Genomic DNA, 15,414 nt, shown 5'->3' on the forward strand with positions numbered 1-15,414 from the left:
GAGGAATGCCTATCTGCGCGGATGACAGGGCCACCAATGGGGTGCCCTTCGTCTTCGTCTACTCCGCTATCTTCAACCGGTTGAAGCTACGCCTCCCTTTCACCTTCTTCGAAAAGGAGCTGATGATGAAGTTAAACGTCGCGCCTTGCCAACTCCATCCAAATGCCTGGGCCTTCATCCGGGCATTTCAGATCCTCTGCAGTTATTTCGGGCATAACGCCTCCGTGGACGTGTTCCTCTACTTCTTCGAAAAGAAAGAACCCTGGGGATAGGTCCTGGGTTAGCCTGAATGGGGTTGCTGGACGGGTGCTCCTGGGCCTATACCAGCAATCCTTCAAAGACTGGAAGGGCAGATTCTACATGATATCTGCTACCCCTCAAAGTCCAAATCTGCTCGAGGGGTACCCCCTCTACTGGGTTCCTGGAGTTGAATTCAAGAAATCCACGGACCTCGAAGCTATGGCCCCCTACGAGCGCGAGCTGTGTGGGCTGCTCCTGGGGGCCAAGTACAGTTCTGCTCGGCTCATCAAAGATGAGTTCGATGTGGTGGCCCTGAAAAAGTATATAGGTAGCTTTTCTTCCCCTTCTTAGGATACCTGCACCCTTTCATGCATTCTTTTATGTGTTTTTGAACTTACTTGCATAACTTGGCCAACTGACCCTTCCTTTTCTCGTTTATGCAGACTCAATGTCAGGAAAAGACAGGAGGCTGGCCTTGCTAGAGCTTGCCAAGCGTCGGGGAACCAAGGGCACTGGCTCCTCCTCTTCTACAACTGAGCCCATTGCAGCCCCTCCGCTCTCGGTCGCGCCAGCTGAAGGCCCCGAGCAAGGAAAGAAAAGGAAGAGGCTGGTGAAGGCTTCCACTTCACTTGCTGCTGCTGCCTCAACTGAAGAGGAGAGCTCTGGCTCTCCTCTTATACACCGTCAGAGGAAGAAGCCAGCAGTTGAGGGGGCTTCGTCTCTCCAGCCTGGAGAGATCGAGGTGGTGGAAGTAGAGGAAGGGTCTCCCCCACCTCCCTGTGCTCAACCTGCCTCAGAGCCCACCAGTCTTCCTTCTCCAGGCCAGCAGTTGCCTCCAACTTCTCAACTGCCATCTTCCCCCCCAGCAGGCCAATCACCTGGTCCACCTGCTCATCCTGCTGGGGGTCCACCACCACCACTGCCAATCCCCACCGCCACTGCTGAAGGTGGGGGGTCCAGCTCGCGCCCAAGCACTTCTGGGGCCAACCACGAAAACTTCAGCAGGGTCATCACCCTGGTTCGAAAGCTCATAAGCAACCGGGAGCTTGTCGAATGGAATGGTGATGAGGTGGATATGCACCTGGCCAAGCAGGTAGTGCTCTCTCTGGAATTTTCCACCCAGCATCGCAAGCAACTAGCCCTGGAGAAGAGGGTGAAGGATCTTGAGCACGACAAGGAGTCACTGCGAAGTGACTTCGAAGCTGCCCAAGAATCTGTAGAGTTGATGCGGGGCATGGTGGAGAAAGCTAGGAGGGAGTACCTAGCGCAGGTCCAAGAGACCATCAAGACGGAGATCTTGATGGGGCAAGCTGTTAGCTCTTTGGACTGCACGGTGGTGGAGCTGCGGGCCGAGGCCTCCTCCCTACGCCAACTGAATTCTCAATTAGTGGGGGAGCTCGAGTCCACCAAAGAAGCAACTGCTGCTGGGGAGAAGAGACTTGAGGAGGTGGTGGGCAAACTGTCTGAAGCTACCTCCTCCCTTGCTGCCGTTACCACTGAGAGAGATGCTGCGGAGGCCTCAAAGCAAAAACTGGAGGTGGAGAAGGCTGACTTGATGAACGTGGGTGCTGATGCCCTCACTGATGGATTCGAGCTAGCACTCGAGCAAATCAGATGTGTTCTCCCAGACCTGGACCTCTCGCAGTTCAGCATCTATCATGAAGTGGTAGATGGAAAGCTCATCCCTCCTGCCCCTTAATCTTTTCTCTTCTCTGTAAATTTAACTTCTGCACAATTTTTCTTATTACTCCAAAATTTGTATAAGACTTGACTGTGAATACAAACTCTCAATGCTTCTTCTCTTGCATAAGTTTCTTCCCTTGTATTTTCTTTGAGCTTCACTTATCTTTATGCGCGCGACTAACTGTTAGCTAGCTTAGGTTCAGCGCGATCTTGGGCTTTATCTTTCATTTCGCACACGACTAAGTGTTAACCAGCTTAGGCTTAGCGCGATCTTGAGCTTTGTCTTTCCTTTCGTGCACGACTAAGTGTTAACCAGCTTAGGCTTAGCGCGATCTTGAGCTTTGTCTTTCACTTTGCGCACGACTAAGTGTTAACCAGCTTAGGCTTAGCGCGATCTGCTTCTCTTATTCTTTCGCTTCTACTTGATCACGACTGGCTATTCCCTTAGCTTGGTGTTTGACAGTCCTCGTGCGCTGCTTTACACCACTAACTGTACCGTCCCGTGTCAGGGCGTTGACTAAGTCAAGGTCAAAGTCAACAACAGGAAAGTCAAAGTCAACTCGAGGTGTCGCCCAGATGTAGAGACGCCAAGAGAAAGCGTCGCCAAGGCAGGACAAGACGTCGCTAAGGCAAGGCGTCGCCTAAGCGAAGGCGTCGCCTAGGTGAAGGCGTCGCCTAGGTGAAGGCGTCGCCTAGGTGAAAGCGTCGCCCTGGTGAGGGCGTCGCCTAGGTGAAGGCGTCGCCCTGGTTAGGACGTCGCCAGATTAAACAGTGTAAAAGCAAGGCAATCACGGTGTGGTTCCCCGATACCCATGGGTAGGAAAGACCATGGAGGGAGCTACATCGTGGGAAAGCCTCAGGTCCCGATATCTCGGGAAAGTGATAAAAAGAAGGGAAAGGTGGCTCCAAGGCCATAGTAATAGTACCAGTGAAGGGCAGCCTGACTCGCGAAGTACTCCCGCCGCCCCAGAGACGCCTTCGGGACAGATACGACCCAAGAGGAAGGTCACGCCCAGGATAACCGGGTGCAGGGTGCGATAGGAAGGCAGATACGCTCTCAGAGTAAGTGGCTAGATACTTGGGGGCATGAGTTGGCACCCAAAAAGCCACCCCTAGCGCAGTAGCACTCCCAGCAGGAGGACCCACGCGTAGAAACGTCCCCAGATGGGCAGAAACGCCCCCAGATGGGGTCAAGGCGTCGTGAGGCCCTCCACGTGTATGACAGCAATGCCGGAATAGAAACACCCTCTAGTCAGGTGCCAGGTAATTAAAGATATTCAATACAGTTTCCCTTTTTGGCATTCAGGTACTATTTTGGCTCCCAAGCGTTTCAACGTCTTAAATGCGCTACGTTTCATAATTAAGCGCTTTAATGAGCGTGTTACGTTTGAGTTTAAAAGCGCTTTAAGGCGCTTTAAATGTTGGGGGCAGTTTAAATAGCGCTGGGAATGTCGGAAAAAGGGTTGGAACCTTTGGCAAACCTAGGAGAAACTCTTTGGTTGCTTGCCCGTGCTTTAGGGTTACGTACAAGTGACTGGAGAAGATTTTTGCAAAAAGGAGACAACACACACACACAGATACACAGTTCTTTTACCACCTACAGAGTGCCACACGCGGTGCTCAGATACGTGGGTGGACAGTTTTTTGGTGTTTCTTGCTGGCTGACTTGAGCGTCGGAGTGCAAACGGCCGCTAGGGCGCCTCTTTGTCCTCTTTTTTGCAGGAAATTTGCAGGCATTCAGTGGGAAGGAGTCCTTAGCTGACGATTGAGGCCACGCACGAAGACGTCCCGGTCAACCGGACGGAAACCTTTGGCAAACCTAGGAGAAACTCTTTGGTTGCTTGCCCGTGCTTTAGGGTTACGTACAAGTGACTGGAGAAGATTTTTGCAAAAAGGAGACAACACACACACACAGATACACAGTTCTTTTACCACCTACAGAGTGCCACACGCGGTGCTCAGATACGTGGGTGGACAGTTTTTTGGTGTTTCTTGCTGGCTGACTTGAGCGTCGGAGTGCAAACGGCCGCTAGGGCGCCTTTTTGTCCTCTTTTTTGCAGGAAATTTGCAGGCATTCAGTGGGAAGGAGTCCTTAGCTGACGATTGAGGCCACGCACGAAGACGTCCCGGTCAACCGGACGGAACATTTGGCGCCCACCGTGGGGCCGATATAAAACATCAGTCCCATCACAAGTTCGAGAAAATCTACCAGGTTACAGTAGTGCTGAAGGAGGTTGGAGTGACAATGGCCCCCACCAGACGAAGATCAGCGCGCGCAGCCCCCGCAGACCTATCCATGCAGCAGGTCCTGGAAATAATGAGGGGGTTGCAGCAGGACATGGCGGATTCGAAGATGGAGCAGGAGCGCATGCAGGCAGATCTTGACGCCTCGCATAAGCGCAACGAAGAGCTCCACCGTGCGAATGAGGAGTTGCGCCAGGGCCTGAGAAACGATAGGAGGCGGCCTGGGCATGACGAGATGGAGAACCACTCCCCACCAAGGGAGTTTTCCACTCCGTTCTCGCAGGAGATCCTAGACGCAGCAATCTCGAACACGTTCGCGGGACCCAAGGTAATCTTCACTGGGATGGAGGACCCAGAGACGCACCTCGCGGCATTCCACACGCAGATGGTCCTGATAGGCAGTTCTGATGCCGCCAAGTGCAAGCTCTTCATGAGCACCCTGACCGGGATGGCTATGGACTGGTTCATTAGCCTCCCCGAGGGCCATATCACATCTTTCCGCCAGTTGTCACGGTTATTCAGAGAACAGTATTTGGCCAACAAGGCCCCGCCGCCGGTCTCCTACGACCTGTTTGACGTGAAGCAGTATCAGGGGGAGACCCTGAAGGAGTATATCAATCGCTTCGGGGCCCAGGTCGTGAAGGTTGGTACAACAGAGGAGCCTATGATCGTGTACGCATTTGTGAAAGGCGTATGCCCAGGCCCCTTTGGAGAATCTATTATCCGCAATCGCCCTAGGACTTTCGCAGAATTACGGCGTAGGGCGGTGGAGCATATCGCTTCGGAAGGGGAGGTATGTGTGAAGCGCACCAGTACCGTGCCCTCACGCCCGAGGGGACCGGCGCGAGCTCAACCCGTCAGAGTCAATGAGACCACGACGGGGAGAAAGAAGCCAGAGGCGAGACGCCCCTACGAGGCCAGAAAGCCCCAGCCTCGGGGCCCCGCAGGAGGCGAACGCCCCACCAGAGAAAGAGCAAGAACGGCGAGGTACAACTTCGTGGTTGAGTTGAAGGATTTGATCGCCGTGCCCAACATAGCCGAGAGGCTGAGGCGACCGGCGAAGACCGACAAGGTGTTAGGGCCCCGTAAAGACTCTTGGTGCGAATTTCACGAGGCTTTCGGGCACCAAATTGATAATTGCCTGTCGTTGGGCTACCAGCTAGATGAGCTGGTGAGGACTGGGTTTTTGAAAGATTATGTTGCAGAGTCCACCACGACCGCCCTGAAGGAGTATATCAATCGCTTCGGGGCCCAGGTCGTGAAGGTTGGTACAACAGAGGAGCCTATGATCGTGTACGCATTTGTGAAAGGCGTATGCCCAGGCCCCTTTGGAGAATCTATTATCCGCAATCGCCCTAGGACTTTCGCAGAATTACGGCGTAGAGCGGTGGAGCATATCGCTTCGGAAGGGGAGGTATGTGTGAAGCGCACCAGTACCGTGCCCTCACGCCCGAGGGGACCGGCGCGAGCTCAACCCGTCAGAGTCAATGAGACCACGACGGGGAGAAAGAAGCCAGAGGCGAGACGCCCCTACGAGGCCAGAAAGCCCCAGCCTCGGGGCCCCGCAGGAGGCGAACGCCCCACCAGAGAAAGAGCAAGAACGGCGAGGTACAACTTCGTGGTTGAGTTGAAGGATTTGATCGCCGTGCCCAACATAGCCGAGAGGCTGAGGCGACCGGCGAAGACCGACAAGGTGTTAGGGCCCCGTAAAGACTCTTGGTGCGAATTTCACGAGGCTTTCGGGCACCAAATTGATAATTGCCTGTCGTTGGGCTACCAGCTAGATGAGCTAGTGAGGACTGGGTTTTTGAAAGATTATGTTGCAGAGTCCACCACGACCGCCACCCTGCCGTCGCCGACGGATGAGCCGGCACACGAGATGCCTGTGCTTGGCGAGGTCCACACCATTGCTGGAGGTTTTTCCGGCGGAGGACCCACCGCCTCCCAGCGGAAGAAATACGCGAGGGGGGTAAATTCAATCGAAGAGAGGCTCTCGGGGGAGCCCTGGGAGTCAGATATTGTGTTCACAAGAAGGGATCTCCGAGATGTGGTGCCCCATGACAACGATCCCGTTGTCATCTCGGTCGTCACGGCTGGAAGAAAGGTCCACCGAGTGCTTGTTGATCAAGGAAGCTCGGCAGACGTCATGTTTCTGTTGACTTTTAATAAGTTACGGCTGTCCCCCGACCTGCTGAGTCCCTATACGGGATGTTTGTATGGGTTCGGGGATAACCAGATAGAGGTCCGGGGGTACCTGGAGTTGAGGACTACGTTCACAGACGGAGAGGCCTCCCGAACAGAGAGCATTCGGTACCTCGTCGTGAACGCCAATTCTGCCTATAATATTTTGCTGGGCAGACCGGCGTTAAACCGTCTAAGTGCAATATCCTCCACCCGAAACATGAAGATGAAGCTACCGGACCTCAGTGGCCGGGTGATAGTCATCAGATCAGACCAAGAGGAGGCAAGAAAATGCTACGAAAACAGCCTGAAGACGAAGAGAGGCGTTTTCATGGTGTACGAACGTCCGCCGAGCACGGACGCAACGATGATCGAGGCGACGCCCGCTGGGCAGACCCTCGAAGAGGCCATAGCAGAAAGGGCGACGCCCGAAGCAGATGTGCCAATGAAGGAAGCACACGTGGAGGAGGCGGCGCCCGTAGAAGAAGCGGCGCCCGCCGATGATGATAATAGGGAGCAACCCGCGACCAACATCCTAGAAAGGGAGATTGGCGGCAAAGCTTTCAAGTTAGGAAGCTCGCTAAATCCAGAAGAACGGGAAGGGGTGGCGGAAGTGATTTCGCGCCACCTGGATGCCTTCGCGTGGTCCGCCTCGGACATGCCGGGCATCGACTCCGATTTCCTGTGCCACCACCTCAGCATGGACGCCACGGTTCGCCCCGTGCGTCAGAGAAGGAGGAAATTCAATGAGGAGCGACAACAGGTGGTAAAAGACGAAACGCAGAAGCTGCTGAGTGCTGGCCACCTTAGGGAGATTCAGTACCCTGAGTGGCTCGCCAACGTCGTTTTGGTGAAGAAGGCAAACGGAAAATGGAGAATGTGCGTTGACTTCACGGACCTGAATAAGGCGTGCCCAAAGGATTCCTATCCGCTGCCCAGCATTGACGCCCTAGTGGACAGCGCGTCTGGCAGCAAAGTGTTAAGCTTCCTGGACGCCTTCTCAGGTTATAACCAAATCAAGATGCACCCCAGGGACGAGAGCAAAACTGCGTTCATGACTGAAACATGCAGTTATTGCTATAAGGTGATGCCATTCGGACTCAAAAATGCAGGCGCCACGTACCAGAGGTTAATGGATAAGGTCCTGGCGCCAATGCTCGGGAGGAATGTATACGCCTACGTGGACGACATGGTGGTGGCGTCGCAGAACAGGATGCAGCACATGGCAGACTTGGAGGAATTGTTCAACACAATATCCAAATACCGCCTCAAGTTGAACCCCGAGAAGTGTGTTTTTGGGGTAGAGGCCGGTAAATTCTTGGGTTTTCTGCTCACCGAGAGGGGTATAGAGGCGAACCCCGACAAATGTGCGGCCATTATTGCCATGCGGAGTCCGACATCGGTAAAGGAGGTTCAACAGTTGACAGGGCGGATGGCGGCGCTCTCGAGGTTTGTTTCCGCTGGAGGGGAAAAGGGGCACCCGTACTTCCAGTGCCTCAAGAGAAACAGTCGCTTTGCATGGACTGAGGAATGCGAAGCGGCTTTCGTTAAACTGAAGGAGTACCTGGCGACGCCTCCGGTTCTCTGCAAACCGGTAACGGGCGTGCCCCTCCGTTTGTATTTTACTGTAATAGATAGGGCCATCAGTTCTGTGTTGGTACAAGAGCAGGACCAGAGTCAGAAGCCCATCTACTTTGTAAGCAAAGCCTTACAGGGAGCCGAGACAAGGTACCAGGCGCTGGAGAAGGCGGCGCTGGCGGTAGTGTTCTCGGCTAGGAGGCTCCGTCATTACTTTCACAGTTTCACGGTGGTGGTAATGACCAACCTCCCCATACAGAAGGTGCTGCAGAAGCCCGATGTGGCAGGAAGAATGGTACGCTGGGCTGTGGAACTGTCGGAATTCGACATACAGTACGAGCCTAGAGGATCCATTAAGGGGCAGGTGTACACGGATTTTGTAGCAGAACTTTCGCCCGGAGGTGAGCAAGAAGTGGAAGCGGGTTCACAGTGGCTGCTCTCGGTTGATGGTTCCTCAAACCAGCAAGGGAGTGGTGCGGGAATAGTGCTGGAAGGACCCGACGGCATACTAATCGAGCAGGCCTTGCGTTTTGCCTTCAAGGCAAGTAAAAACCAAGCAGAATACGAAGCCTTGATTGCAGGAATGCTCTTGGCCAAGGAGATGGGCGCACAGAACCTCCTGGTGAAGAGCGACTCCCAGTTGGTCACGGGGCAGGTGTCGGGTGGGTTCCAGGCGAAGGACCCACAGATGGTGGCGTATCTCAAATACGTCCAGTTGTTGAGAGGGGCGTTCAACGCTCTTGAGTTGATACACGTCCCGAGGGAGCAGAATGCCAGAGCTGACCTGCTCGTAAAGCTGGCCAGCTCAGGCAAGGGGGGTAGACAGAGGACAGTGATCCAGGAGACCCTCAAAGCTCCGCGTCGATTCATGGAAGACAACAGGGTGGATGTCCTCCAGATTTATGCATCAAGGGGAAGGCCGAGGAGTCATTCCTCATTAACCCAAGATACGCAGAGGGCGCCCCGCATCAGTATATACGCGGGTGTGTCTGAGGAAGAGCAGATGCAGGTTTGTGTCCTGTCCACGGGAGACACCTGGATGACGCCCTATAAACGATACCTGGCAGATGGGGCCCTTCCAGTGGACCCTGAAGAGGGTAAGAAAATCAAAAGGAACGCCGTAAGATATACCTTGGTGGATGGGGTGTTGTTCAGGCACGGCTTCACTCACCCTATCCTAACATGCGTCAGTGGCGATGAGTGCACCAGGATAATGGCGGAGCTACACGAAGGCATCTGTGGAAGCCATGTAGGAGGAAGATCCTTAGCCTCCAAGGTAATACGCGCAGGTTTCTTCTGGCCAACAGTGAAAGAGGATTGCGCACGGCACGCCCAACGGTGTAGGCAATGCCAAAAGCATGCCGACTGGCACAAGGCGCCGCCTGAAGAGTTGCGGTCCATATACAGCCCGTGGCCTTTCCACACATGGGGTATTGACATCCTGGGCCCTTTCCCACTGGCAATCAGGCAGATGAAGTATCTGATTGTCGCCATCGAATACTTCACCAAGTGGATAGAGGCAGAGCCTGTGGCACAAATCACCGCGCATAAGGTACAACATTTTGTGTGGAGAAACATCGTGTGTCGCTTTGGCATACCTAGGCGCCTGATATCTGACAATGGGACCCAGTTCGCCAGTCAGCAGTTAAGAAATCTGTGCGCGGAAGTGGGAATCAAGCAAGTGTTCGCGTCGGTTGAACACCCCCAGACCAACGGACAAGTAGAGTCAGCAAACAGAGTTCTGCTGAGGGGGTTAAAAAGAAGGTTAGATAAGGCCAAAGGGGCATGGGCGGAAGAGGTGCCAAGGATTGTATGGGCATACCACACCACGCCCCAATCCTCCACTATGGAGACGCCTTTCAGTTTGGTGTACGGGTCGGACGCGATGATTCCAGTAGAAATACACGAAAGCTCACCGCGTTTTCAAAACTTTGTGGTGGAGGAATCTAATGAGGAGAGGCGGGTAAACTTGGATCTGCTAGAAGAGGCCAGGGAAGAAGCTAGAATAAAAGGAATAAAAGCTGAAGCGATGAAGAGAAGAGTGGAGCGGCAATATAGCTCTAAAGTAAAGCCACGACAGTTTCAGGTGGGCGACCTGGTGATGAGGAAAGCCCACCCTTATGAGCTGGAGAATAAGCTGTCTCCCAAGTGGACCGGGCCCTTCAGAGTTACTGAGGCTAAGGGCAACGGTTCGTATAACCTGGAGACTTTAGATGGAGGCCCTATCCCGCGCAGTTGGAATGCAGCCAACTTAAAATTTTATTTCAGTTGATTTATGTAAGCAGCATGTAACAGTCTAGTTGAAGGGGACGCTCTTTTTCCCTTTCGGGGGTTTTTTAATGAGGTCACCCTAATAAATGGAAAAACCAGTTGAGAAAAAGAAGTGCTTTGGTTTTCATCCATTATTTTCCCTTGTTAGAAGTAATGTGATGCGCCGCCTAGGCCATGGCGTTGCCAAGGAAGAAGGCGTCGCCTAGGTCTTGGCGTCGCCCAAGTAAAAGCATGCATCGTTGGCAGAACGAGACGAAAGGAAGTCGCGCGGTATATGAGGCATATGAAAAGTAAAGTGGCGTTGTAAAGAATTATGATATTGGAAAATTGTTGTTACAAGCAATGTTCAGTACAAAATGCAAAAACACAAACAGGCCGCTTCTCAGCGCTCATCAGAGTCATCACTGGAGGAAGGCGAAGCCCCTTTCCCAGCCCGCAGCGCTCGAGTAAGTCGTGTCCTCTTTTCTTGGCTTATTTTCGAACCTGCACAAGGGGAAAAGATGTGTTAGAGACACCATGAAGAAAGACAGGCACAGTCAGAAAGTAACGAAGGTCGAAGTTGCTTAAGGCAGTGGTCCTTACTTATGTACTTCTCAAGAGTCCTAGCGTTGAACTCCAAGCTGATCACCGTAGCGGAGTCAAAACCTCCCGCCTTAGCAAGAATCCGGCAAGCTATTTGATCACTTGGAGCCAGATTCATGAGGGGTTTGGCTTTGAGGGTTTTTTCCTCTCTCACCCAGTGCAGCGGAAACCCATCGAGGGCGTCGGGAACAAGATCAGTACAGCAGATATTGAAGAACCGGCCTTTCCACCCCGTAAACGAGCTTTGGAAGGGTGTGAAGAGAACTCTTCCGGGAACATTGCTGAGAGTTACCCAGAGGTTGTGTCTCTGTCTCTTCACCTCAAAAAAGTGAAGAAAGAGGTCAACCGAGGGTGCACAACCCAGAAACCCAAAGAGAATATCGAAGGCTTTGACAAAGGCCCAGCTGTTGGGATATAACTGGGCTGGAGCCACGTTGATCTCCGTCAGCAGTTCCTTCTCGAACCGAGAGAAGGGTAAGCGCACCCCGATGGTCTTGAACACCACCTGGTAAAAGTAAAAGAAAGGGACCCCGTCGTTCGCTCGTCCGTCTCCACACACTGGCTCCCCCAGAGTGCAAGGGAGCACAGCGATGTCGTCATCGTGCCTCCTCGCAAAGGCCCGATGGTCGTAAGAACACAACTCCCCTTTGTGTTCCCGTACGGCCCTAGTGGAGAGCAAACATGAACACTCATCAAGAAGTTCACTCGAGGCCCAAGGGTACAAGTCTTTGGGACGGACCCTGGAGGAAGCATCGTGAGAAGACATTCTTTAACAAGATCAAGATGGCTGGAAATGCGAGAGTTGAGCGAGGGGAGCAGTTAGAACAACCCTTCGACAGAGAAGAAAGGGTGCAAGAAGAAAGGGTACAAGAAGAAAGAACGCAAGTAGGTTATGAAGAGTGAGAAAATGGTGAAGATAGTTCCAGAGTTTGAAGAGTTAAATAAAGCGCCTAGAGCGCCAAACGACACGAACGGATGCACCGTGCGATTGATACACGTGGCAGAAGGTGAAAGGATGACGCTGCCACCACTGGTTTAAATCAGAAAACGTCGTATCAGCAGAATATCCAGTGGTACGATGCGCCGTCGAAAATGAGCCAGGGGTACAGCAGGAGTCAGAAAATGAAATGACTAGATACCCCACCAACCATTTAAGCAGCGCCACGTGGATCAAGTCGAATGACAGAAGGTCCCATCAACTGTACAAGAAGCGCCACGTGGATGGCACAGGCAAAGCCTTGGACTCTTCGCTGTTATCAGGCGTTGACCAAGGCAAGAATTAAAGTCAATGTCGAAGTAAAGGTAACGCCCGAGGCGTTGCCAGGAAAGACGTAAAGGGCGACGACAGACGAGAAGTCGCGGGCGTCGCCAACCCAAATACCGACTAGCGTTACCTCCCCGATACCCACAGGTAGGAAAGACTGAGGAGGGAGAAGAAATCAGAGAAAGGCAAAGTAGTTGCAGGCGTCGCCTCCCCGATACCCACAGGTAGGAAAGACTGTGGAGGGAGACGAGACCGTCAAACGCCAGCGAGTCACTGGCAGGGTGTTCCCCGATACCTATGGGCAGGAAAGACCATGGAGGGAACAAAAACCCCACAACACTCAGCGTTTTAGACACCCGGGGACGATACGGTGCTGCTTTGGCAGGCCTCTCCTTAGGCGTGGGCGCCGAGTGCTAAAAGATCAAAGAAACAGCCTTTCGGTATCAGAGTCGTCCCGTGGACGATACGGCGCCACTCAGTGAGCCTCTCCATGGGCGTAAGGGTTGGCGAGCGACCTTACCCCATCATACCAAACCGCCCAACGAAGTGTGAGAAACGGGCAGGATACAGATAAAATAAGTAAAGCGTATGAAGGGAAAAGATGAGAACGAGATTGCATAGGCGGAGTCGTATGTGAAAAAGAAATAAGGACAACCATGCGAGTGTCCCGAATCAATAACAAGAGTGTGGATAGTTCAAAGAATTACAAGTTTTTGGCAGATGAAATTAAAAAGCGAAGGTAAAGAATGAAGAGTTAAGCTTGAAGAGGAAGGTGGCGGATGAGGGGCAGCAGTTCAGTCGTTCAAATCCATGGGCACGACCTTCCCGTCGACTACGTGGTGTGTGGGGTTGCAGTTTGAAAGGTTGACGCCGGGATTCTCGCAGGACGCCTGGGACAGGGCTTCTTGGAACCTCTCCTCGAAGGTGCCCGCCATCTCCTGGATAAGGGACTTTTTCTCCTTCTCCAGCTCCTCAATGGCGGCGTCTCCGGAGGCCACCTGTTTCTCCAGAGCCTCTTTCTCCACACGAAGCCGGCTAACCTCGACCTGCAGCTCGTCGTAGTCAACTCGGAGAAGGTCCATAGCTTTGGCCTGCGTGGCCATTTCCTCCTCTATCCGTTCCACCTTGGCAGTTTGTTCACAGCAGCGGTCCTTCAGGTCCTTTTGGGTTTCCGCGTCTGCTTTGACCAATTCCTGAAGACCCGCTACCTGTACTTGGAGAGCAACTTCACGAGCGTAGAAGTCAGCCTGAGCTCCAGGGCCTCTGCCAATTTCCTCTCAGCTTCTGCCCTGGACTCTTGTGCTTGTTTCAGAGAGGAACAATAAGCCTCGTTCTGGCGTCCCAGGGCCTTCATCTCCTCCTCCAGGGTGGTTCCTTTCGTTTCCAAGGCCTGGAGGGTTTGGGTTTGCAAGACAGCGTTTCTGGCCTGGGAGCGCCATTCAAGAGCCACCGCCAAGAAGGCCCCCAAATAGAAAGGCATACCTTCCCTCCTGTCGGTACCTTCCGGCATAGTCCCGCCACTGAAACCCCTCATCAGATGCATGATTGGAGGGGGGATGGCAATGAAGTCGGGGGCAGCAGCATCGGGAGCCGGGGAAGCAGTGGTTTCTGGCGGCGGCAGAGGCGGCGCAGATTCAGCACCTTCGCCCCTTTCCTCTTGGAGAATCATAGGAGGGAGTGAGGTTGCGCTTGGAGGGTTGTCCATAAAGGGGTTCCCTCCCTGCGGCGGCGTCTCTACCAAAAGAGGAACCCGCGCAGATTTTCTCCTCTTGAAGGGTGCCACGCCTTCTGATTCCTCATCATCTGACAGAATCTCCAAAACCCTTTTTCCTTTGTCAAGGGGGGTTGGAGCCGGTGACGAGGCCGCAGCTAGGGGCACAACGGCGATAGGCGAAGGAGAGTTGGGAGTTGGAAGCACGTCAGAGCCAGGTGGAGACGTCGGAGATGGGTTAGAAGCACCTTCAGCGGTGACTGGAGGCGGCGATGTCGGAGCCGGCGGGAGAATCGGATTGGCAGTAGGGCTGGAGGAGGCGCCTGCCTTGGCGGCACGAGCCTCCTTCAGTGCTTTCGCCAACATCATTCTTTTGGAAACGCCCATCACCGATCCTACACCAAGGCAGACCAAACAGCAAGGATTAGTACTAAAACAGCTATGCGAATTGACGATACGCGAAGAGACGTGAAATGCAAGTAACATGGTACAAGTGTAAAACAAGCATAATAGTATGGGGAAACAAGCGATCGATAGCAGGCTGTTCATAGCAAGAAGGATGAGGGGAGAGCCCCTTACCAAAATAGGTGGTCAGGGCGTGGGCATTGTACTCGCTAGCGACCAGCTTCAAGGTATCAAAGACGATCCCCAACCCCGCCAAGGCTTTGCTTACCTCCCTATCGGCGGGGGATAGCTCTTCCAGGGTTTTGGCCCTGAGCAATTTGGGGCGTTCCGTCCAGTAAAGGGGGAAGCCATCCAAAGCTGTGGGATCATGCTTGGCGCAGCACACCCTGAAGAACTTCCCTTTCCAGTTCTTGTAAGAATTCTGGAAGAGGGAGAGGAGGATCCTGCCGGCGATCCCGGAAAAGCTTACCCAGAAGCTTTTCCCCTGTTTTTTCACCTCAAAAAAAATGCAGGAAGACATCTACGGAAGGAGGAATGCCCAGGTATCCACAAAGAATTTGAAAGCCCCTCACAAATGCCCAGCTGTTGGGATGAAGCTGGGCGGGGGCAGTGTTGATTTCAGTAAGAAGCTCCCGTTCGAAGGGAGTGAACGGGAGACGCACTCCTACGCGCTTGAACACGGTCTGGTACATGAAGAAGAAGGGTTTCCCCTTTCTAGGTCTGTCGTCCAAACAAACAGGTTCCCCAGACCTGCCGAGACGGACGGATATGTGGGCGTCGTGTGTGCGGCAGAAGGCGTTAAAGTTGTACAAATGGGGATCCCCCCGGTGAGCTTCCAGGTCCTGGAAAGAAGTCAGGCTGGTGCATTCACTCAGGAGCTCATCGGAGGCCCAGGGGTAGAAGGCTTTGTAGTTGGACTTGGGGGTCGTAGGGGAAGAATCAGGCTCCGCGTTCGCGTGCGTCATGGTGAAAATAGATAGCTGGAGAAAGAAGAGAGGAAAAAGGGTTTAGCAAGTTTAGCCATGGCAAGAAGGGGAAACAACCCCAGGAAGCGTCACCCACGCGAGAAAAATCAGAGGAGGAAGAAGAAGCGGAGAAATCCAGTAATACGTGAATAACAACAGTCCCAGGCAGTCCAATAAATCAATCTAATGCGACGAAGGGGAAAGGTCGTGAGTATCCGAGATCATACCTTTGCTTTTGGAATGGAGGCAGCAGAAGGGCACAGGAAGGAGAGAATCGCAGTTGCAGAGAA

General features: G+C 53.3%; 1 protein-coding gene across 1 annotated transcript in view; it reads left to right on the forward strand.

Moving 5' to 3' along the window:
* The first annotated feature begins 459 nt into the window (after positions 1 to 459).
* Positions 460 to 15,414, forward strand: part of LOC137809138 (uncharacterized) — a 50,976-nt gene continuing 36,021 nt past the window's right edge. The window contains exons 1-2 of the mRNA XM_068610276.1: positions 460 to 568; positions 684 to 1,121. Of these exons, the coding sequence (XP_068466377.1) occupies positions 460 to 568; positions 684 to 1,121 (547 nt within the window). The remainder of the gene's footprint in view (positions 569 to 683; positions 1,122 to 15,414) is intronic.

Source organism: Phaseolus vulgaris, chromosome 2, assembly GCF_000499845.2.
Source record: "Phaseolus vulgaris cultivar G19833 chromosome 2, P. vulgaris v2.0, whole genome shotgun sequence".
NCBI classification, from domain to species: Eukaryota; Viridiplantae; Streptophyta; class Magnoliopsida; order Fabales; family Fabaceae; genus Phaseolus; species Phaseolus vulgaris.